General features: G+C 36.2%; 2 protein-coding genes across 2 annotated transcripts; both read left to right on the top strand.

The window, feature by feature from the left end:
• The first annotated feature begins 5,660 nt into the window (after positions 1–5,660).
• Positions 5,661–10,796, top strand: fmoda (fibromodulin a). The gene is made up of 3 exons (XM_084394432.1): positions 5,661–5,732; positions 7,561–8,469; positions 10,228–10,796. The coding sequence occupies exons 2-3, from the start codon at positions 7,587–7,589 to the stop codon at positions 10,377–10,379; spliced, it is 1,035 nt and encodes a 344-aa protein (XP_084250558.1). The 5' UTR covers positions 5,661–5,732; positions 7,561–7,586; the 3' UTR covers positions 10,380–10,796.
• A 4,030-nt stretch (positions 10,797–14,826) lies between these two features.
• slc6a14 (solute carrier family 6 member 14) lies at positions 14,827–25,339 on the top strand. Its single transcript, XM_084396002.1, has 14 exons — positions 14,827–14,983; positions 15,074–15,242; positions 15,506–15,637; positions 19,641–19,778; positions 20,127–20,205; positions 21,274–21,406; positions 21,511–21,651; positions 21,741–21,969; positions 22,482–22,607; positions 22,691–22,809; positions 22,914–23,013; positions 23,096–23,205; positions 23,794–23,961; positions 24,085–25,339. The coding sequence occupies exons 1-14, from the start codon at positions 14,918–14,920 to the stop codon at positions 24,220–24,222; spliced, it is 1,848 nt and encodes a 615-aa protein (XP_084252128.1). The 5' UTR covers positions 14,827–14,917; the 3' UTR covers positions 24,223–25,339.
• The last annotated feature ends 204 nt before the right edge of the window (positions 25,340–25,543 follow it).

The raw sequence follows: 25,543 nt of genomic DNA, 5'->3' as shown, positions 1-25,543 counted from the left end.
AGTAGGAGAAAAGAAAAGAGGGAGAGAGAGAGAGAGTGTGGTTTAGTTGAGATAGCTTTAGTCCAACACTTCAAAGCCCTTCCATAGGGATGAGACAATGTTTTGGTCTATGAACGTCTGAAAAGTCAGAGTGCCCCCTAGCACTCAAATCAACCATAACAATCACAAAAGCAAGGTTCCTGCATGAAGCAATGTTCTTGCAAAGCATGACCTCCTGTCCTATAGAAATATTGTTGTGAATATAGTGGAAGATTTTTAGATGATACTACAGTATATTACTATTTTATATTTATACGTATTAATATAATTTATTTACTTATTGCGTATATTTAAATTACATCATATTATTATTGTTCTGTATGGTTTTGAAATATAATTTTTAATGCAACCCCCCCCCCCCCCCATATATTAACATTTAACATTGTTTCATATATTTTTAAAAGCCCTCTTTTTATTGAAAGATCAAAAACATAAACATTAAAAGCAAAGCACAATATAACAAATCCAAATTACATTCTGTGGAATATTTTAAAATGTGTAAAAAATATATATATATATATTAAATCACTTATGATTTATTTAACATAGTCACCAAAAACGTTGTACTGACAACAGTAATAGTTTATTTTGTTCTGAAACTTTACAAAATGTTTATTCGTTTAATATTTTAATTATATTATATTATGATTAATCTGTATTATTTTCAAATATAAAGCTCACTTTTTTATTGAAAGTTTTTTTATTGATTATTTAAATATAAATAAATAAAATAAAATGCTTAATATAACTTATTTTGCCCTCTGTAAACTTTTTTTAATATAGTCACTGAAAATGTCATACGGAGAACAGTAACAGTTTAGATTATTCAGCAATTTCACAAAAAGTACCTTAGCTTACAAAACTGAAAAGCTTATGTTGGCCTATAAATTGTAATTTCTCAGGAAAATGTTTTGAATTATTAAGCATAACTCTTATTCGATTTTATACTTTAAGTTTGTTTAGGACACCAAGGTGAACATGACGTGCACTGACACATTTAAAGTCTTGAACTCTCTTTTAAAAGCTAGACAGGTAGTTTTTGAAAACATTGACTTAACTGTGTAAGTATTGCTCTGAGCTTGAGTGTTTTTGAAGGGGGCCTTTATGTTATTCTGTTCATTCACTGTAGTCTGCCAGTGACTGCCAAATTTCTTTTCCATTTAAACAGAAGGAAATGAAGAACCTTCCAGTGCTTTTTGGAATTGTACTGTTACCCAGCAGGCAGTGCAGCCTGACCACACACAAAAAAAAAAAAAAAAAATCCCTTTATTTGCATTCATGATACAGCAAAACAGTTTTCCTATCACATTTCTTAGCGGGACATACTTTATTAGCATAACTGCAGTGTTTGGAAAGAAGCAAAAACTTTTGCTACATTATGTAGGGTTAAATTCATCCATGTCTTGATCTCATTCAGTATATTTATGGTATACATCCATAATTCCTAACACTCATGTTCTCCATCATCTCTAGTACTTCCTCACCATTCTCCATGTTTAATTACAACTTCCAGTGTGTGCTGTTTTTCTCTTGGCTCGTGAAGACTGACGTCTTTGTAACTGCTGTGTGGTTTGCAGACTGCTGTGGCAAAGTCATGCCAAGCCATGGGCACAAGACAGGCAAGCTGGAGATGTTACAGAAAGGGTATGACGAACAGTTCACAGTACAAGATATTTCTGTTGCCAAATGCCTTACAAGTGATTTACAGGCCTGTGGTAAAGAAGCCTGTGTTTTTCATTTATCTCAAAGCCTTGTTTCGTGGATCTATACTTCATATGTTACATTGAAAGCTTTGATCAAGCCTGTTGATTAATTCCAGTCTATATAAATGAATATGATCAGTTATTTCCTATTGAGATCATCTGCCTGTGAATATGACTCATGTGTTGGCTCCAGAATCGCATGCTTTTCCCTAAACTGATGCCTAGAGGGTGCTATATCTCAAACTACACATCATCACTACACAAAGGTAAAAAATTATATATATTTTTTAATTGTTAGAAATTAATAATGAATTGTGAGTTCTGATAATGGTTTGACCAATGCCAGAGTACGCTTAAGGTTTACTAAAGTGTACTTTGGCATGTTAATTTTATTATCTGCTAAATTCTAGCTACTAGAATAATACATTTATCAAAATATGAAAACAACACAAATGAAGGAACTTTTATGGCCCAGGGGTTGATTTGTATTGAAAGTAACAAATTTCAACTATTTCCTTTTTGTGTGACATTGAAACTGTTTACTATTTACTATTAATTACGACTTTTGCCTCAATAAACTCCTAATTACTGCTTATTAATAGTTAGTGAGGTAGTTGTTTAGTTAAGGGGTGTAGAATATGGTCATGCAGAATTAAGCATTTATATGTGTTTTATAAGTAGCCTACTAATAAGCAGCCAATATTCTAGTAATATGCATGTTGATAAACAACTAGTTAATAGTGAGACCCTAAACTAAAGAGTTGCCATAGAGTGTACTGGTTTTCTTTTTGTATTGTAGTAGAGATTATAATTTTTTTAACTATAATAATCTAAACAGAGAGTGAAATAATACTTGAGTATTTATTCATGTCAATATTTATTGTTTAAAAACAAATGCTGTAAAAAAAAAAGTACACTAATTACGTGATGCAATTTGTTTGCAATTCATACAGGTTTGGAACAACATGAGGGTGAGCATATCTCTTTAACTCTGGACAAAAAACTAAAAAACATGCACATTGAGACATTTTCTTCAAATACTTACGTTCTAACATCTTTATGTTCCACGGAAAGTATGTCATACAGTTTTTGGACTACAAATGCGTGAGTAAATGATGACTTCATTTTTGGACTAGACATTGGAATCAGACATCTATACATTATATGATCAAAATTCTAGTGGAATAACTTGCTATACTTTGATGATCACTAATAGTTTCTGTAACACTTCAGTTTGAGGAACAATTCTCACTAGTTGCTTATTAGCTTGCATATTACTAGCATATTGACTGTTTATTAGTACTTATACAGCACATTATTGCCTTATTCTGCATGAGCATTCTACATCCCTTAATTCTACCCAATACCTAAACTTAACAACTACCTTACTAACTATTAATAAACAGTAATTAGAAGTTTATTAAGGCAAAAGTCATAGTTAATAGTGATCATTGTTCCCTAATCTAAAGTGTGACCACATTTTCTTTTTTGATCTTACATTTTTTTGGAGTTTATTGAGGCAAAAGTCATAGTTAATAGTGAATATGTGTTTCCCAAACTAAAGTGTGACCATAGTTTCAGTCTTCATTTACACACAGAGGTCATCACTCTAGATAATGTAAGAAAGCACGTCTCGGAGAGATTCAGGTCACCTCTGTAGTCTGACCTCTGTGTGCTGAAACACAAATCACATATCAGCCTAAAGTTCAAAGAGGCTAAGTCACGGCTGGAGAGAGATCAGCAGGAGCAGGGACAGGGATGGCAGGAATGTAAAGCGTTTCCTGATGCTGAGTTCACCTCCCTCATGGGATCAGACCCTGTGCATTCTGGTTTCTGGACCTGAGGCTTTTTAGAGACAGTCAGGCTACGTGCAGCTAAAGTATGAATAATTTACAGGGCTATAGTGATCGAATCATCTGTACATGCATCCGAATGATGTTTAGACTGAAGGGATACTGGGGGGTGAAGAATCCTATGCTGTTTCATTGCGTAGATCTTCGATTTTCTGTCACAATTCATGCTAAAACTGGCTAGCTAAAGTTGTTTTTATAGGTGATTAGCTCGCTGATCTACTTACTAAACAAACCTAAGTTAAGCAATTTACTTAAGTAGACTTGACATCCTTGTAAAAAAGAAGAACACTTTATTATACTTTTAAAAAGAGTACTTATTAGACAAATAATAGTCAAGTCAGTTACAATACAAATTTGTTTCAAAGCAGCTTTACTGTGATAACAGGAAATTAATGCAACAGAGTTTGTTTTGGCTGTACAGCAGAAGAAAGTCATTATCCAGTTTAAGTAAGTTCAGTGTTGATTCATTTCCATTGTACAGATCATTAGTTATTAATTTAGTTCATTTATCTATACAGAAGCTCTGGAGAAAACAGTGATGTCATCGTCCAGCTCAGTTCAGTTTTCATACAATGGTGTCAATGCAGGCAGATCAATAATACTACTTAAGTGCGAACTGAATGTAATGTTTTCAGGCACTTGCGTGTTAATTAAATTAATTAATTAAATTGCAATTAAATAAAAAGGTATTATAGTTTAAAATCAGATTAAATGCAATTAGTGTTTTTAAGGAATTTGTTTTTGACAGACTCAAGTAGGACTTGAGTACATTATTATATGTAATTTTATAATTACTTCTATAGCCTTTGAAAAATTCCACTGCTGATTGAATTTGACAAGCAGTATGGACACTAAGATGTACTTTTATGTCATAATAATTGGATCTTGTATGTCATGTATACAAATATATTTAATGCAATGATGAATTTAGTAATAATCACTGGTTAGACTTTATTTTAAGGTGCCCTTGTTACAGTATAATTATACAAATAAGTACTGAGTCATTTTAATTAACAACATGTACTTATTATATACTTAGGGTTATGGTTTGATTTAGGCCTGTAATTATGCATAGATTACAGTACTATAGTACTTTTAGTACATGTAAGATGTGTAACAGGGAAACTGTCAAATAAAGTGTTAATATCATCCCTTATTAGTATTACACAAAATGAAGTTACAACCACTTACTCCAGTAACTTTAAAACTGCATTTGGAAGGTTGACAATGATTTTGAAAATGTTTTGACTCATTGGTACATTAAACCAAACTAGTTATACGAGAACTACCCAAAACATTTTCAATTCTCACTACCTTTCCACACCTATGGTTTTTCACGTTCTCCATCCCTTCAAACAGTAAATAAAAATGGAGAATCCCTCAAGACCTGTGGTTGTGATGGTATATTCAGGCCTGAAGCTGTCTGGCCAAAGCACAGCAACTCTAGCACGCCACAGATCTACTTTCTTACCAAAAACCAGCTGGCTGTAACCAGCCATCAAAGACCACAAAAAGAGAGGCCTCTCAAGAGATGGAGGACCTGACATTCCACAGGATGAGTGCCTGAAGATATGAAACACAAAAAGATATGAAACACACAAGAGATTGAATGGCAGATGAATGTTTTTGGCCGCAATGTTAGCATGGCCACTTCTTTTCTGCTAAATAACTTGAGTCAGTAAGTCTGCATCTGAGGAAAATGTGATGAATATGTTTCTTTTTTGAATCTGAACTGATAATGTCTGTTGTGCCTCTTGGGCGGCTCAGAGGTAGAAAGAGTCTGCATAGTTGTATACAGCTCCCTCGTGCACTGTTGATAGTTTGGTCAGTCTCGCCGTGAGGGCCGCATTCTCCTTAATGAGAAAAGCTTGATGTATGCAGAAGCAGATGTCCCTACATGTTCCACAGCTGGGAGTGATCGAGACCAGCCACTCAAAACTGGTGAAAAAAAAAATGGACTTGGGATGGAAAAGGCAAGTCTTCTGTAATTGGACAGGGTTTGAGAGGGGGCTTCGGAGGGTGGAGGCAAAAAAGCTTGTAGGGGAGAAGGGGTATTTGCAATCTTTGCCAAACTCACTCCATATTGCTACAGGGACTCACAGTGAGACAAAGAGAAGGCAGTGCCTTTGTTGATCAGGTAGGTGTGATGCTGTTTGCTACTGCCAACTTGTTAGTGCAAGATTTATTTATTTATTTTTACTTGTCTTATTTTGCATCTCTGCATCAATGGAGACTTGTTGAAATGTTCCTCTTTGGATTTGGTACTGAGTGGATTAAGCTCACAGGAGCTGAATTCAGGTTGTGTGTTACTGTTTGTTCTTGAGCGTGTTCTTTGCGGAATAGGTTTAAATGTTTGCTGTTGTTCTCATGGTTTTCATTTTTTCCCCTTCACTACTGACTGGAATATTTTGTCACATTTTGGATAGTATAGCCACTATTCTTCAGGTTTATCATGCACAATTAATCATTTTTGTCTGGGGTGCAATCATTTCTGTATCTTCTTTTTATCTACATTTTCGGTAACACTTTAGTTAAGGTTTCAATTCTCACTATTAACTAGTTGCTTATTAGCATGCATGTTACAATAATATTGGCTTTTTATTATTCACTTATAAAGCACATATTATTGCTTTATTCTGCATGACCATATTCTACATCCCTTAATCCTACCCAATACCTAAATTTAACAACTACCTTACTAACTATTAATAAACAGTAATTAGAAGTTTATTAAGGCAAAAGTCGTAGTTAATAGTGATCATTGTTCCCTAATCTAAAGTGTTACCACATTTTCTTTTTTGATCTTAACATTTTTCCCTGCTGCAAAACTGTTTTAAAGAAGCCTAAACTAATTTTCTGCTTTTATAGGGTTTTAGTCATTAAGCCTAATAATTTTTTTTTCGTTTTAGATGGATTTTCGGCACTTGTCAGCTAGACAATCCGGAAGCCAAGTAAAAAAAACTGTTTAAATCATTCTAAGGCCCCATCCACACTACTGCGTTTTAGTTTAGAAACGGAGAATTAAAACGAATACGATCTCCGTCCACACCAGCGGTTTAGCTGCGTATTAGAATTGATCTCCGTCCACATTAAAACGACTGAAAACGCGGATCACGTGACCATTCACCAACACTGGGCATGCGCGTGCCGGTGTAAACACAACTTCATTGATAAAATTATCCCACCATGCGCTGGTTCTTCCCGGGTTAACCCAAAACCGACGCTCCATGTACGGTCGATACCGCCGCTGCACACGGGAATTGTCACAGATCGCTCGAATAATAGCTTGCCTCCGGTGCATGTAGGCAGTTATAGCATTGTAAAATGCAGAATTTACTTGCACAACAGCTGCTAGCAAAGATATACGCCATGACTGATGACACCCAATCATAGAGCCGAGCGTGAGCCTCTACTACGTCATCGTTTCTAAAGTCCTCCGTTTTGACCCGTCTTCACTAAAACGCCCTCCGGAGATTCAAAACGAAAAACGGGTCGGCAGCGTTTCTAAACTTCTCCGTTTTGAGTCTCTGTTTTTGCCGTTTTAGTCTGGACGGGAGGTGCAAACGTAGCAAAAGGTCTCCGTTTTTAAACGAAAACGCAGTAGTGTGGATGGGGCATAAGATGGTCTTAGCTGTTTTAAACTGGTCTCTAATCCTGTCCAAACTGGTATTCAGCTGTTTATGGCCAATCTGGTCTATTTGCTGGTTAAGATGGTCAGACAATGCCCAAAACTCCTTTTAAACTAGCCAGACTATATATGTTGGAAGACCAGCTATAACTATTTTTTTCAGCAGAGCACCCAGCTAAACCAGCTGACTATCAGCTTATCTGGGCTGGGAGGCCAGCTGGACCAGCTTAAACCAGCAATCCATCTGCGGCTGGTTTCACAACGGGGTTGCCAACAATTAAGTATGTAATCATTTTATTGAATCCTACAAATATTAAAATGTTCTTTCTCTCTGCAGCTGTCGAGTCTCTCGTTTCTGTGACAATGCGGCTAGTCGCTCTCTTGCTGTTGGGACTCCTGAAGTTCACGTTGGCTCAGGACAGAGATCCCTTCCAATGGCTTTCTTCTCTGCACAGCCGTGGTTACGCCTCTCTGCAGGCCGACAACACCGGGGGAGAATGTCCCGAGGAGTGCGACTGTCCTCCAACCTTCCCAATTGCCATGTACTGCGACAACCGCAACATTAAACAAATGCCCTACATCCCATCCCGTATGAAGTATTTGTACCTACAGCACAATCAGATCACCTCTGTCCCAGATAATGCTTTTGAAAATGCCACCAACCTTGTGTGGGTTATGTTGCATGAGAACCATATTAACTCAGTGGGCAAGCAAGCGTTTGCTAAACTGGCGAACTTGGATCGCCTCTACCTGAACAGCAACAACCTAACCGAGGTGCCGTCCAACTTACCTCGCTCAATACGTGACCTTCGCCTTAATCACAATACAATTGCCAAGTTGGCCCCCAACGCTTTTGAGGGCATGGAGAATTTGACCATACTTTTGCTCCATAACAATGGCCTCCAGGATATTGGTGGTGGCCTGAAAGGTCTTAAGTCGTTAACTCTGCTGGATGTGAGCAGTAACCAGCTCAAGAAGGTTCCAAATGGTCTTCCTGAGATGCTCCACCAGCTCTACCTAGAGTCCAATTCTATCGAAGCAGTTCCAGTGAACTTCCTCAGCCAGTTCACCAACCTGCAGTATTTCCGTATTTCTCACAATGAGCTCACAAACAAAGGCATCCCCCAAAACACCTTTAACAACAGCGGTCTGGTGGAGCTGGATTTGTCCTTCAACAAGTTGGAGAGGATTCCGGTTGTTAGTACCAGTCTGCAACATCTCTATCTTCAGGCCAATCAGATCAAAGGTCAGATCAAAGCCTTATTTGTTAGAATTACTGTTGTTTTATTTTTTTAATGAAATATAATTGGATAATATTTCATGACTGGACTAACCTTTTGCCAGGAGTGGCTTGTATAGATAATCCAAAGACGATGTGTGAGATACAACTTTTTAATAGCTCTTTGGAACTAAAACACTACAATCCATGTAACATTAACAAAAGACCATCTTGACAAGAACTGAGGAAGACAGAAATCTTAGGGTGCGTCTCAATCAGCTCACAAGCTCGTGAATAAAATCTGGGCACTGGTAAGGACCCTGGTTCACTACACATTGGGACAGTGATTACTCAATTTCCGGCGACATGACTACATACAACGTTGTAGACCGTTACCGCTGGTATTAATCAACAACAGGCAGGACCTATATATTCTTTTATATTATTTTTTTATGCCTTTTAAACACATTGTTCTGTTACATATCCTTGCAACATTTCAACTGAATATTAGTTATAAATATTAACTAGATGTGTTCACTACCAAACGTGCGTTTTATGTTTCACACTTCAGAAATGTGACGTAATTTCTGGTCTCTGCGGTGCATTGTGGGTTTTTTTAGGGAACGAACGTTCCAGTGCACTGAAAGGATTTTGTGATTGAGACAGCCCTTATAATAGCCGACTCCCTGATTAGTGCCCTGACTACTTAACTGATGGAGCTGATTGAAACACACCCTTAAAAACACAGAGGATGATGATTAACAGAACAGGGAACAGGTGAGGACTAATTAGAAACCATGACAATAGATAATAATAATTAATAATAATTCGTTACATTTATATAGCGCTTTTTCTGAGACCTCAAAGCGCTTTACATATGGAAGGGGGGAATCTCCTCAACCACCACCAATGTGCAGCATCCACTTGGATGATGCGACGGCAGCCATATTGCGCCAGAACGCCCACCACACACCAGCTTACTGGTGGAGAGGAGACAGTGATGAAGCCAATCAGTGTATGGGGATGATTAGGAGGCCATGATGGACAGAGGCCAAGGGGCAGATTTGGCCTGGATGCCGGGATTACACCCCTACACTTTTTCGAAGGACATCCTGGGATTTTTAATGACCACAGAGAGTCAGGACCTCGGTTTTACGTCTCATCCGAAGATGACTAGAACTCAGGCAAAACAGACAATGGTTATATATGAAACTAAGACTGAGGGGCTGTTTACACGACACCGTTTTTAACTAAAAGCATAACACTTTTAAAGCATTTTGGCTGTTCGTTTACACGACAACGACATTTTGGGTGCCTGAAAACGAAAAGTTTTAAAAAACAGGTTTCAAAGTGCAATTTTTTAAAAACGGTCTGAAGATGATGACGTCATGCACATGCGTATTACGTGTTCAGTCTATAGTGTTTCATCGCCATCTAATGGCCTGGCAGCAGAATACAGCGGTTTTAGTCGTTTCCGCGACTTTTTTAATGTTTTTTTGGGGGGGGGGGGGGGGGGGGGGGGTAAAAAATACAATAAATAAATAAGTAATGATTTAAAATGATATATTCTCTGAAATTATTTTTCTTGTGCAAATTTATCTTAGGCTATTTAAGGATGTTAGATATTTTTAAGGCTAGACTTTGATTTAATAAAAATAAAAAATACTGATTAAGAAAATTATTCCTTGCCATGTAACAGTCTTATCTATTTTCATCCAATGACTGTTCCCATGACAGAAATGTTGAAATTGTATTTAAAACTTGAGTGGTTTTCTTTCGTTTCAGAGTTCTCATTGGGCAGTTTCTGCAGTGTGGTGGATGTTATGAACTTCTCCAAGCTGAAAGTCTTAAGGCTGGAAGGAAATGAGATCAGTCCTGAAGAAATGCCCTCTGAAGCTGCCCTGTGCCTTCGTCTGGCCTCTGATATCGCTGTGTAATGGCACTGACCAATCAGCAGGGGGCTCTTTTGTTTCCCCTCCAACATTATTATCTCAAAGTGGCATAACATAGCATTGATGTACATTTGTATAGTAGGGACAGTTAGAGTGCCGTGGGATTTTGTATGAGAGGAATCTAATTTCCTGTGGACTTAGAGAGAGGTACAAAAACAGAAATGGGGGAAAAAGGGAAATTGAGAGATTTAGATAGGAAATGGAGATCCTTTGTAAAGGTATGTGAAGCCAATCAAAAGCCACATTGCCATTCTAATATGCTTTTATGTTGGTTAGATGACACTATTGGCAGCGCTAAAATCAACATTACAGTTTGCTATTTTGCTTGATGCACATTTGATTTACTTTAGGTTTGTGCAACCTGGATTCATGTCTCTTCAGGAAAGGAGTTTGAACAATGCTGTGAGTATTTATTCTACAGAAGAACAGATCTGAGAACAGAAACATCTTACTTGACTCCATCTATCTGACTTGTTCTGTAATGTTTTACCTGATATGATATCATCATAATAAAAGTAAAGAAAAACCTTTTAAATCAGTAATCTCTCCACTAGGGGTGGAGCCGAACCCGAATACGGTATTCGGAAAGCACAAATAATGTGTTTTTTACGAATACTTATTTCGAACAAATACTTTTAAAAATATTTGTATTCGGGAACAAGAAAAACTTTATATCAAAAAGCTGCGTTTCCTCATGAGACATGGCGACCGGCGGTGCTGCTGATGTGGTGGCTGAAATATTTTGGATTAGGCTAATGTCACGTTGTCATAAGGGGTAGTTCACATAGCGCGTTTTTTGCGCGTGCAGATTTCAAATGTAGGCGCGCGGCAAGCGCGCTTATAATAGAAGCGAGCGGCGCGCTGCATAGCAACGACAGACGCCACGGGAGGGCAAGCGCTTGTGGAAAGGAGAAAGCGTGCGAACTGCGCTCTTCATGATTACGAAGTATCAGCAAAGAATTAATTGATTTCTAGCCCTTGCATTAGCTTTAGATATATTTATGGAGATGAGAAATGAAATAAAAAAGCCGTCATTTTGTCATTAATATCAGTCCGTCAGAAAAGCAGTTCTAGGCTTATTCTTGGCTAGATAACTCTTAGCAGGTTTAAAAAGCTCTTTTAAAATTAAATATGAATGCAGTTTTGGATTAAATATAAGTACAGTCAAGTCAAATAAAACATGTTTTATCTCCTGTTTGGTAACACTACAATAAGATACCATTCATTAACATTACTTAATGCGCATCTAACATCAACACATTGAGTGAACAATATATTTTTACAACATTAATTAATGTTTGTGAATGTTATTTAATACAAACACTTGATTGGTCATGTTTGTTCACTTCATTCATTGTGCATTAAATAATGTTAACATAAATAATGTTAACTTTTGATTTTAAAAATGTATTTTTAAATGAACCCCAAGGAGAATAATTGCGACAGTATATAGCCTAACTATTGTTTATTGTTAGGTCATTTTATCTATTGTTATCTAACAAATGTAATATTAATGTAGTGTTTTTAATACTACAGTTTCCATCTTTGTAACCGTGATATAAACTTTAATATATGTAAATTTAATCTAAATTAAGCTTTACCGAAATTGTTACCGAGAACCGTGGATTTTCACAGGTATTGGTACCGAATACTGAAATTTTGGCACCGTGACAACACTAGTAGCTCTGTTAGCTTGGTAATTTAGACAATAGGCTGTTGACAGAGTAACATTAACGTAGGTAATGGCTGTTATGTTATTTTCTTTTCAATGACGTTCCTTGTTACATGTTCATTGCTGGATTTATGGAAAAACATCAACCAATATTGCATATCCATAATTATTATAATGGATATAATTAAAGAATACTTACACTATAACGTAAATTAGAAGTGTAACGCAAAAAAATGGATTTTTACACCTATTTTGAAATTTACTCGAATACAAATACAAATACAAATACTTTTCCCCTCTCAACAAATACAAATACAGATACAAATACCGGCTGCTTTGCACACCCCTACTCTCCACTATTCACATCTGAAAGAGGGGAAAGACAAAACTTTGAATTGTTGTTTTAAGAGCAAATATATTGCATGTGAAATTTAAAAAATGACTGAGGTCCTGGTGTTTAAACATGCTTTCAGACCTTTCGTGTGGCTCAATAAAGCATATTATGATGTTTTAAATGTTGTGATGTGAGTTTAATACACGTATTTCACTAGTTCTCTGTACCAACTTTTATATCTTAATATCTAAATTGGCCTAATATTTCTGTTGAATAAATTGCAGCTCACAAACTGCTAATTTACTTTGTCTGATACTGATATAGACTATAACACACGTTACCCATAAGACACCATTCAAGTTCAACATTCATTAGATAGATTTTTTTTCTTATTCATTTCTAAATATAATTTTATTGCTATTAATCTTAATTATACTGACACATCTTTGAAATGTTGATGGAGTATTCCTGCTTGCAGAACATTTAGACAAATTTAGGCCCGAATCAAGGAAGTAACCTTCAGAGAAAACTGACAGGAGAATGTGGCTTTTGTGCTTTATGCAATGAATTAGTCACATATTAATGTAATTCAATTTGCAAGTCATGTGTTACTAGCCTGCAGGTCATTGGGAATTATTGTCACATTACACATATTTGAGAATGTAGTGGGCTTAATGATGTTGTTTTGTTTGAGTTACCATGTGTTTGTGACAATAGGACAATGACATCAGATTGTCTAGTGTGTAATAGGGAGTATGCAATCCCACACCAGTTCGAATGTGATGTATTCAGATGACTCACAGTCTTCATTTGTACCGTTATACTCCCAAAACCCTACAAAAACACCCTATTTTTAGATTATAGCTTTCTTTCTTTTTATCAAAGTCACTGCACACTGGAAACTCAGCAAGATACTGTCTAACTTTGACAACCAATGACTTGTTAGAGATAGTAAACAAAAAAAACAAAAAAGTTTCAACGACATAACATGACATTACCTTGCACAGCTCCCCGAACACTTGAAATTACAGCACATTTGTCAAATGAACTGATTTGTAATATTAATGCCTCTCTGACCACAAGCACTATTTTAGGTGCTCACTCTCATTCCAGTGACTTTATTTTAACTCTTAGAATATGATAACATGTTTCCTCTGAAACAGGCACAGTCTTTAAGGGGGGTGTTTGTTTCTTTTAACTGTAACTACCCGATAAGCACTTTAATGACAGTCAAAACACTTCTGGGCAATAACATCATGCTGCGGCAGATAACGCATGACCTATCTCACAAGTGGCTCACAAATCAGCAAACCATACTATAATCTGACGCTTAACAAAATTACAGTGATTTATAAGGCTTAAATACAGGTGGTGAGATGTTCAAACCGGTAGAAATGTTGAGGGTGTTGAGTTAATAAGTTGCCTGATCATTTCAGGGTTGTGCTTTCTTTTCAGGCTTGATACAAAGATCTTATGTTTGCTCTCCATCCCTCAGTGTCCAGCCATTGAGGGTCTGTGGAATGTCAATAATGACAGGGACAAAAAAAAAAAAAAAAACAGGGAAGTGGATTCATTTAATTCCTGGAATCTTTTCTTGTGCTTTATGATACAATTTCTTCTAAGGATTGGCACACAATCAAAACATAACCATCAAACACACAGGTTACTTCTATGGATTTTTTTTTTTAAGTACAATCAACTTGGATATTTAAGTAATTTCAAATTAAATCACATTGAACTGACTTTGTTGAATTGGTGAATCTTGTATAACATAACATTTTTGACAAACTTATTTTGATGAGTTAAAGCAATATAAAAACATAACTTATTGATCATATAATTTTTTTTTTACAGTGTATTGCTCTGTAAAACCACACCAAAACATGTTTTATATTAATAAAGCCAATCTTGCTTCCCTGACATTCCCTGAATAGCAGCCTTGCCTATATGTTGACTAACAAAATTGCATGGAAGTGATCTCGCTAAATATATATGAATATGTCATACATATCTAAACCTTGTTGAATCATGAACAGTTGACGTTCATGCTGTTATGACAAGTCCCCTTTCTGATGGAGTAAGTGTAGTTTATCAGGGGCCTTGGTTTAGTCATTAGTAGCTTATTCTGACTCTTACTTGACACTATGTGACTAAATTAGCCCAGTTCTTCCTATGTAAAAAAGAGAAAACAATCTGTACTGTATAATATTCTACATATACTATTATATTTACACACTCAAGAATATTTAACTCTTCCAAACAACTTTATTAATAAATCCTGATACAATTTAAAATATTGATTTAAAGTTCAATATTTCAGACAGACGAGATTATAATCAGTAATGTGTGCTGAACTGTGATGAACACACCACGTGTGATGTTTAGTCATGTTAAAAGGAAGTGGGGAGGGGTGTATGTCACCTATATAAGACTACCATTTAGGCACAGCTTTTCCTCAAGTTCACTCGGTCAGGTGTATCTAATCACTTTAGCTGCCGCTCTTGAGACTGATGAAGAATGAGTAAATACAACTTGAACAACATTACAGGAGTGCTTTTCAAAAACTCAGTTGCAGTCGAGAAGGTATACATTTATTGGAATGTTTTGATAATAATGATAGAAAATGTGAAAATTGTAAAGCAAGACCAACTGAAGATTTTTTTTTTTTTGCAGGATAAAGATGGGTCTAACAACCCAGATCCTCATGCTGGGCATGAAGATGAGAACACTGACAGGGGAAACTGGAGTAGCAAACGAGAGTACATGCTCTCTATGATCGGCTATGCAGTTGGTCTTGGAAATGTGTGGAGATTTCCCTATTTGGCTTACAAACATGGGGGAGGTAAGTAACTTTTGAAAATGATTTTCCACAATCAGTGCGTGATAAATGAAACTAGATGAGTAAAGTTCGTAAACAAACTTTGAAGTTGGCTTGAGAAAGCTAGACCAGAAAATTTAAGGTAGTTTTAACAGCTTGAAGTTTTAAATAGTTTTATGTTTTAGTTTAGTGAGTTTAAAAGATAGATTTTTCAATAGATAGATAGACACAAATGTCTCTTATATTTCTCTCTGTGTTTGAATACTGCATGTCCTTTACATTTCTAGGGGCTTTCCTCATCCCCTACACTATCATGTTAGCTGTTGCTGGCCTTCCCTTGTTCTTTATGGAGAGCTCTTTTGGACAGTTCTGCAGCCAAGGCCCAATCAATGTGTGGAAAGCTGTGCCCATACTGCAAGGTAACATATGAGCACTTAAAGTGCCCCTATTAAGCTACTTTAAAGGTTCCTAATTTTGTTTCGGAGGTCTCCTACAACAGGTTTACATGCATCAAAGGTCAAAAAACACTTTCATTTTCTCTTAACCCTTAAACAGGCAAGAGTAGAAAATGATAAGCAACAAATAATTTCATGTCATTTTTTAGTAAATCATCTTAAGTAAATCATATCCAAAAGAAATTTTGAAAAATGTTATGTATTTTGTATTTTATGAGTTGTGACTCCGAGATCACATTGCCTGTTTAGGGTATAAAAAAAGGACCAAATCTGTAACTGTAACTGCCATTGCATGTTTAAAACAATTATATCCTATACTTCAACTCATATACTGTTGACATATTATATATCATTGGAAAGCTTACAAACTCAAGATTCAGCCTGTGAAAACCGTTCTGAAATCGGACCTTGCGTTACCATAAAAATTGTAAAAAAAAAAAAAGAGTTGGATTTAGATCAGGCTGACTAATTGATCACAGATAACTTGAAGCAAATCATGTGACCAGCATACTCAAGACAGACAGGCTGTATCAGTTTAACCTGTAAATTTTATAATTTGTAAAAAAAAAAAAAAAAAAACCCTCAGAATACAAAGATTGTTGCAAAAATGAATACAAAGTTAATCCCTTTTTTATACCCAAAAGTGGCAATGTGACTCAGGTGTAACATATATTTCAAAACGTGCTAAATAACAACATGAACAACATTTTTATAAATTTTCTTTTTCAGCACCTTAAGACAATGTTCATAATTAATCTTAGCAGTGTTAGTATTATTTTTTCAAAAGTAAAGTAAGTTTAATACATATTTACTTATCTCAAAATCTGAATGTCCTGCACCACTGGCAGCCATGTTGGATTTAGGTCAGGCTGACTAATTAATCAATTTTTTTAAACAAATCATGTGACCAGCATACTCAAGACAGACCAGGCTGTGATAAATGATAAAAGGATTTGATGAAAAAATAATTCTTACGCCCTAAAAAAGACGACAAAAACTGTTACACCCAGATCACATTGCCAGTTTTAGGGTTAATATACATTGCACATAACCACATTTTTCAATGATTCTCAAACGACTTGTCAGTCTCTCTAAATCCCTCCTTTCCGAGAGCCTATTCTGCTCTGATTGGCCAGATGGCCCAGTCTGTTGTGATTGGTCTGCTGCGTACAGCACGAGTCCAAAACAAAACACACATTACCAAACTGTAACTGAACTTTAGCTCCGGAGGCTTCCTCAATCCTTAGCGATTGTGTATACTGTAAAGACAGTAACGATAGCGTTGATTTGACCATACTGAATAAATCTGAGCGCGAGTCCGATGTGAAACATTGGAAGAACTAGTTATTCAACTCAAACCTCCATCGCAAGGACGACTTGAGCAGGACATTTCTCAGTGATACGCCGTTTAGGTACAGATGTTGCAACAATTCCTCACCATCAGCATTAACGTTACTAACGTAAATGATTAATGTAACATTAAAGTTTGTAAAACAAATCTTGCTCCATCCTTTATCTCTACTCAAAGTAGTAAGAACAACAGATAATCTGCATTAAAAGACACCATTTTAGGTAATAGTGGCCCACAGCTGCTTAGCAGAACTATTTCAGTAAGACAGTCAAAACGTGAGTTAGCCAGTTAGCCGAAGACCTACACAATATAAAACACAAAACTACAGTCAATAATTAAAGGGGGTGGAACGGTTCATGAAAAAATCCGAACCATTCAATTCACTTGTCACGGTTCAAGACACGGTGTGTATTGTTCGGGTCCGCACAGCGTAACGTTTTTTTTTATTTAGAATTTGGCATGTAGGCAAATGTTAGGAGTGTCCGACAGTATCGTTTCGGTCTAATGTGTGGGATCATTTTGGATTTAGTGCTAGATATGATGACAATGGCGGTAAGAAAATGGTGGATAAAACCGCCTTAGACGTGTTGCTATGCTAATGGGAACACTTCCACACTACCAAGTGAGAGAATTTTCTTCACAGCAGGGGATATTGTCACTGCAAGCTGGTCTCGTCTCTCAGCAGAAAACGTGGACATACTAATCTTCTTGCAAAAGAACATGAATGTAGAGTTAACAGAGCAATGTTGTTTTGAAACAGTGCAGTGTGCAATTTATTTACATTACATAACACAGTGGCACATTGACTTGTGATACAAAATCCATACTATTTATTTGTTTGGTTTTCTTTCAAATACTGCACTTTCATTTCAAGTGGTTGAGTTTATTTTAAAGAAATGAAATTATTATGCTGGTTGATCTTATGTTTATTTTTATGTTGGTGGCCTTTGCCTAAATGTCACCATGAAAATCTACAGCCTTAAGTTACTTTTCTTCATTTAAAGATTCATTTTTTGTAAGAGCCACCACAAAGTTAACAACACTGTAATAAATGTAGGCACTGACCGTGACAAGAAAGCCTATTCTTCCAATTCTTTTTGTTCTCAGCTACAATTTGAAAGGCCAACAGTTGAAAACCTTTTTACAAATAAATGAAAAGCCTGTTGAAATGAACAACATCTCCCTTCTTGCTGAATCAGAATCTCACAGATTTAATTTATGATTATCAGTGTCACAAAAATGTATCTATTCGTAAGATCAAGCTGCCTCATTCTTTCATGACCTTGAGAATAACTTTTTTAAATACTGGAAATGGTAGATTATAAGGCTATATATTTTATGCTGATGTATGGTATTTCTAAAGTGTTAAAAATGAAAAAAATCTAACCGAAAACTGTGACCACAGAGCCGTGATACAAACCTGTTAACCGTTCCACCCCTAATAATTAATCATACTTACAGGTTGTGATTCTGAGGAGCAAGATGGTCCAAATTAAACTGGGTACTGACTAGAGGTCTGCTACCCGACCCGAGCCCGACGGGTCCCAAAAAAATCAGGGTCAGGTTCGGGTTAATATTTAATAAACAGCCTCGGGTTCGGGTCGGTTTCGGGCTTAAAATGTAACCGTAATGGTCGGGTCAGATCGAGTTGGGTTAAATGATTTCGGGTACGGACTGGGTTCGGGCTTCAGTTTAAAGCCCGTGCAGACCTCTAGTACTGACCCATCTTTCAAGAACAAGCATTTTGCGAATCTTGCGTTGAAGGGGCGGGTCAAGTTGTTCGCGACGGCATTATGCAAATGTCTTTTCTAGTGACGTGTAGCCTTAACTGATTGGGATTCGAATTCCTGACGACTCATTTAGGCGGTTCAGGGTCTATTCTTTCTTTTGAGAGACAACTTTATTTATCGTGCGCTTTCAACTTAACAACTTTGCAGACAGCTATATTAAACACGGCATGAAAGGGAATATTCGAAAAACCATAATAGGGGCACTTTAAATTCAACCTTAAAGGGATAGTTCACCCAAAAAGGAAAATACCATCATCATTTACTCACGCTCATGTTGTTCCAAATCTGTATGAATTTCTTTCTTCTGCTGAACACAAAAGAAGATATTTTGAAGAATGTTTGTAACCAAACAGTTGATGGGACTCCATTGACTTCCATAGTATTTTCCCCCTCCATGCTATTGAGGTCAATGGGGCCCATCAACTGTTTGGTTACCCATATTCTTCAAAATATCTTCTAAATGATGACAGAATTAACATTGGTAGATCTAGAAGCTGGAGAGGTGGTTTCTTAGATATGCACCAAAGATTTAGGTGGACTTTTTACCATATTTTGAGGTCCACTAATCTGGTAAATGCCTCAGGGCTAATTTGTAAATGTATTAAACCAACCTTGAGACATACTAAGGACAAATACTCTGCTGACACAGTTAAAATGAAGATTGCATACTTACATATGCCCTCAGGACTTTCACATTAATGTTTAAGGAGGTTTGCAGACACTTAAAAACCCAACAGGTGCAAATCAAGTTCATGCTTATTTAAACAAATGGATTCAAATGTGTCATTTATACCTTAAACGTATCTTTTCATGTGATCTTTTGTAGGTGTTGGCATCACAATGATGCTGGTTAGCACTTTTGTGGCAATCTACTATAATGTGATCATTGCATACAGTATCTACTACCTGTTTGCATCTTTTCAATATCCTCTCCCCTGGAGTGTCAACAACTGCAACTCAACAGGTTTGTTATACTGCTTCTCCTCTAAAGAGGCCAATGTTGCTGTGTCAGACATACCATGACTTTCTGCTTAGATAATGAAAGTATTTGGATTTTTCCAGATGAACTGGCTTTTTAAGGGATATGGGCTTTTCGCACTTAACCCTGTGACAAATTTCTCTGATGGGAACTTCCCTACAGCTCTGTGCTTAAAGATAAGAGTTTATAAACATAACTAGTTTAGATCTAACTACCGTCTCGCATGTTCAAAGTATTTATTTATCAAGATACTGTACAATCAAATAATAGTGCAGTAAATTGTTGTTTATATCTTATGTTTCATTTCAACTGCCTACAACGTTTCTGCTGCAGCACTGAATGTGACTGCTGAGAATCAAACCTGCCAGGATGATTTCTCAGCAGGCCAGAGCCTCAGCGAGAAATACTGGGAGTAAGTTGACATTTGTTTTTATACAATACCTGCTTGTCAGTGAAACCAGAGTTTGTTGGCACGGTTTTCATTTCTTCCCACGTTCTTGGATAAAACACAGACATGTTTAATATCTCAAAATAGATCCTACATTTGTGACTAACCCTGTTTTGGGTTGTGTCAGTTCAGTTGGCACATCACTAAAGACTTGCGGTGTGTAGTTTCTCCTGTTCTGAATTATTTCCTGTTGAAACAGGAAGTTTAGGTGGTTTATCTTGCCTTTTGATGTTTACAAGGCAGTCAGATGGAAGCCACAAACACAAAAGTGTAAGTGTAAAAAGTGTCAAATGTTTGGTTTAAACATAACACCACCCAACACATTTATCTGATTTTAGAATCATTTATAATATTTTAATAATTGTATAATGTTAATGGTAACGGTAACTATACAATACTGTTCAAAAGTTAAAGATAGTAATACTTTCATTCAGCAAGGACAAGTGACAGTAAAGACATTTATAATTTTACGAAAGATTTGATACATTTATTTTACATTTACATTACATTTATTAAGCCTGAAAAAATATATACCATGGTTTCCACAGAAACATCAAGCAGCACAACTGGTTTGATAACATTGATAATAATAAAAAGAAATGTTTCCTGTGCACCAAATCAGAATGATTTCTGAAGGATCAGCTGCTGAAAATATTTTTGAAATATATTTCACAATACTACTGTTTTTACTGTATTTTTTATCAAGTAAATGCATTCTTGGTGAGCATGAGACTTAAAAAAAAAACTTTTTTTTTTAAAAATGATCTAAACCTCAGCATGTTTTAATCATTAGTCTTGATTGATAGAGTCAATGGGTCCATGTCACGAGGGCAAACTTTCAGATGTCACATGTTTGATACCCTGTTATAACCTAGAAATTAACCCTGTTCCAAACAGCCCTGATCCCTGAGTACAACAGTACTGTACATTCATTCATGCGTTGTATGCAACTGGTATTCTCTGCATTCTTTGTTGTTATATTTGTGTGTTTTCCTTTCTTGTCTGTGCATTGAGCATTTTATTGGTCCTCAGTGAGGTGGCTCTTCAGCGCACTAGCAGTATGAATGAGACGGGGCCAGTGGTGTGGCATCTGGCCCTCTGCCTTCTGCTCGGCTGGATACTAGTTGGAGCAGCTCTCTTCAAAGGCATCAAGTCCTCTGGGAAGGTTAGTGTTTCACCCCAGAAACATTAAGTTGTATCTGTACAATAAATTGTATTAAGACGGCAAGAGCATTTTGGATTCAATTGAACATAAATGATATGTTTCAGGTGGTGTATTTCACAGCTACTTTCCCTTACCTCGTCCTTTTAATCTTGGTAATTCGTGGTGCAACTCTGGAGGGAGCGAAAGACGGCATCGAGTTCTACATCGGTTCAAAGTCCAACCTCACCAAACTGGCTGATGCTGAGGTGTGTAAAGATCGAAACACAATGGTCTAACTGTACCGGAATACGCATACTGTAAATCGTACAGTTAACCGAGGCTGTTTTTATCGTAGGTTTGGAAGGATGCAGCTACTCAGATCTTCTTTTCTCTCTCCGTTGCTTGGGGTGGTTTGATGGCTCTGTCCTCTTACAATAAGTTTTACAACAACTGCTACCAAGACTCCATTATTGTGTGTGTTACAAACTGTGGCACCAGCATCTTTGCTGGTTTCGCCATCTTTTCTATCCTTGGGCACATGGCGCATGTCTATCAGAAACCAGTGTCAGAAGTTGCAAATGAAGGTAAGATCAGAAATGTAAATGCAGTGTTGTTTTTCATTTTAAGTCAAAAACAAGTAATCAAAAGTGTGTATTTGCAGAACAATTTTTAATACAAAGCAAATAATAAAATGAGTAATTTGTCATGAAAGCCATAGTTTAACCAAAAAATATATAAATAACAGTATACACTCAGTATAACAGTATAAAATGTTCTTCACACTAAGAAAAAAATGGTTCCTTTAAGAACTGTTGACTGAAAGGTATGGTATCCGCCACGGAATAAAAAAATACAAAATGTAATTGCGACTTTTTATCTCACAATTATGATTTTTTTTCTCACAATTGCAAGCGTACATCTTGCAATTCTGACTTTTTTCAGAATTGCGAGTTATAAAGTTATAATTGCAAGATATAAACTTTTTTATTTTTTATTCTGTGGTGGAAACAAGCTTCCATAGAAAGGTTCTTTATCATCTTTGGATGAACAATTAAAACAGTTTTAGCAAGAAGCTAAGTTGCAATTTGTGTTTTAGGTTTTGGATTGGTCTTCATTGCGTACCCTGATGCCCTCTCTAAGCTGCCCATATCACCCCTGTGGTCAATCTTGTTCTTCGTCATGCTTATTACCCTTGGCTTCGACTCCCAGTTTGCATTGATAGGTAAAGAATAGATTTATAATAAATCTTTTTTTTTTTTTTTATCAGTACTCAAATATTTGATTAGAATCATGATCTGTCTACAGAGGTTATCGCCACTTGCTTTCAAGATGCCTATCCCAAAGTTCTGAAGTCCAAACGGGGACTTGTTACGACAACTGTCTGCATTGTTCTCTTTCTGCTTGGCTTGCCGTGCGTCACTGGGGTAGGCAAACTGTTCTGAACAGCACTGATAAGGTTGAAGGTTCAGAGAGTCTTTCCAACTCCAAAATGAACTCAATTGTACTTTTAAAATCTATGTTTTGAAAGGCAGGAATATACTGGGTGAATTTACTGGACACATTTTGTGCTGGATGGATTATCCTGGTTGCTGGATTACTGGAGGTCTTGGGTTTATCCATCCTTTATGGTAAGTATATATTAGTAATATGTTATACTATTCTTCAATTATTGTTCTACCCTTTTCTAAAATTCATGAGGTACATTTTCAGGTGGTAATCGTTTCATCAAGGACATTGAGATGATGATTGGGACCAAGAGCACCCTCTTCTGGTTATGGTGGAGAGCTTGCTGGTTCTTTATCACCCCAGTGGTTCTTTCTGTATGTACATGTACATGATTTTTAAACATATATTTATCTTTATATTTATAATTTTTAAACACACACACACACACACACACACACACACACACACACACACACACACACACACACACACACACTCACACTCACACTCACACACACACACACACACACACACACACTTGTACATCTATCTTTATGAGGACATTCATTGACACAATGCAATCTCTAGCCGCTTACCCTAAACTTACCCATCACAACTAAGTGCATAACCCGAACCCTTACCTTAAACCTACCCTTAACCTAATTATAACCGTATCCCTAAAACCAAGTCTTGACCCTCAAACAGGCCTTTAAAGGGGTCTCAGAAAGTGAGGACCGGCCAAAATGTCCTCACTTTACTCTCTTTGTCCTCACTCCAATGGTCTAAAACTCAAACTGGTCCTCACAAAGATAGTTGTACAAGTACACACACACACACACACACGCGTGTATATATATATATATATATATATATATATATATATATATATATAATATACAAACCTATATATAAATTGTACTTGATGTTGTTTTTGAAATAACGTTTTGTTGTTTTTAATGCAGATTATTCTTGTATGGTCCTTGTATACTTTTACATCACCCACATATGGATCAGTTGCATACCCAGATTGGGGCCTTTCCCTGGGCTGGTGTATGACTGCATTTTGCCTCATTTGGATCCCTATTCTTGCAACCTGGAACGTGTGCAAAGCTAGCGGAAGCCCCTGGCAGGTAAAGCAGAATGTTCACATTTTTATCTGTTGGCATTAAGATATTAACATGCATATTTCTGTGGTGCATTGTATTCTTTAGTCATGCACCATTCATTTTGATCTCTTGTATTTTGTTGTACAGCGTATCAAAGCAGCCTGTTCACCCAGAGAGGACTGGGGTCCTTACTTGGAGTGTCACAGAGGAGAACGTTACGGTACGAGAGGCGTGGCTGATGCAGATATATTTGTAATCTCAAATAAATTCACTACTAGGTTGTAAAAAATGTTTAACATAATCATAACAGTATGTAACACTATTCTCTGTAGTTTATAACTTAACATAGTAAGTAAGATAACTTAACATGTTAATGTATATACTTTGAATCCATTTGTATGAATTAATTGCATTCTAGTTAAATTTTTTGTGGATTTTATTTTTAATGAGAAGTTTTTTTCTTTTATGAGAAGTTTGTATGTTTACATTTATCTTTTTAGGTGCTCTTAATGGAACATGTAACATTTATGTTTTTAATGTCCAAATTGAAATGTAATATTCATATTTAATGAATATCAATACTATATAACTATCATATAAATACTAATCAATATGGGTATAATTACCAGACAGTATGGAAGATCTTGCATCTTATATTGCAAAAAATGTATCACAAAAAGGGGGGTAAGAAAACATTTAGGTACATATGATTCATATTGTTAATCAGTGGTGTAACGTATTTGAGTAAATGTAATTATTGGTTACTTTGTAGTTTAACTGAGTATCAAAGATATTAGCATATTCTACTCTCTACTTGACTACATTTTTGAATTTAGTTTTTTTAAGTATACGTACTCTTTACTCCAATACATTTCTGATGATAAGTAATACAATTACTTGTTACATTTTGTGCACCATTTAGCTTTTTCTGCTACAAAAGAAATTATATTGTCATCTACAGGTCATTGAAGGTACTATATCTTGTGCTTTTTGGCCTTACTCACCCAAACTTTTCAACAAGGCTACTTTATGTGAATGCAAGTGCATTGGAAGGAAGTTTTAAATCGCATATTTTTCTTATATGAGATGAGGACACGACTGCAGCCGGGGATGAGGCTGAAACCGGTCGAGAGTAGGCTTTGACTATTTAATTTTTCTTAACATTATTTTATTTATCCGTTATATCGAAGAGACCTTTTTGAAAAGTTATTGGTTTAACTTTTGAAGTTACTTTTTGATATTGGTTTACTTATGCCCTTTTTGATCACTTGATCTTAATTGAGACTTAAGTGCTTGTAGATGTTTAAAAGGCTGTTGTGTCGACTTTGATTTATTTAAATATTGAGGTTGTTCAGTTTTATTTCAATTTTAGAAATAAACATGAAATTGCTCTCCTCACAAATCAACTGTGTCTTGTTTTTCATTGGCATGTCTCTTGGGTGTTGAAGACTAATGCATCTTTGAGCCTTCATTCATCATGGGTAAAATACTTAAAGGGTTAGTTCACATAATTACTCATCCTCATGTTGTTCCAACCCTGTAAGACTTTCGTTCATCTTCGGAACACAAATTAAGATATTTTTGTTGAAATCTGAGAGCTTGCTCA

Source organism: Rutilus rutilus (assembly GCF_951802725.1).
Source record: "Rutilus rutilus genome assembly, chromosome: 22".
Taxonomy (NCBI): Eukaryota; Metazoa; Chordata; class Actinopteri; order Cypriniformes; family Leuciscidae; genus Rutilus; species Rutilus rutilus.
This window is presented reverse-complemented; position numbering and strand designations above follow the sequence as displayed.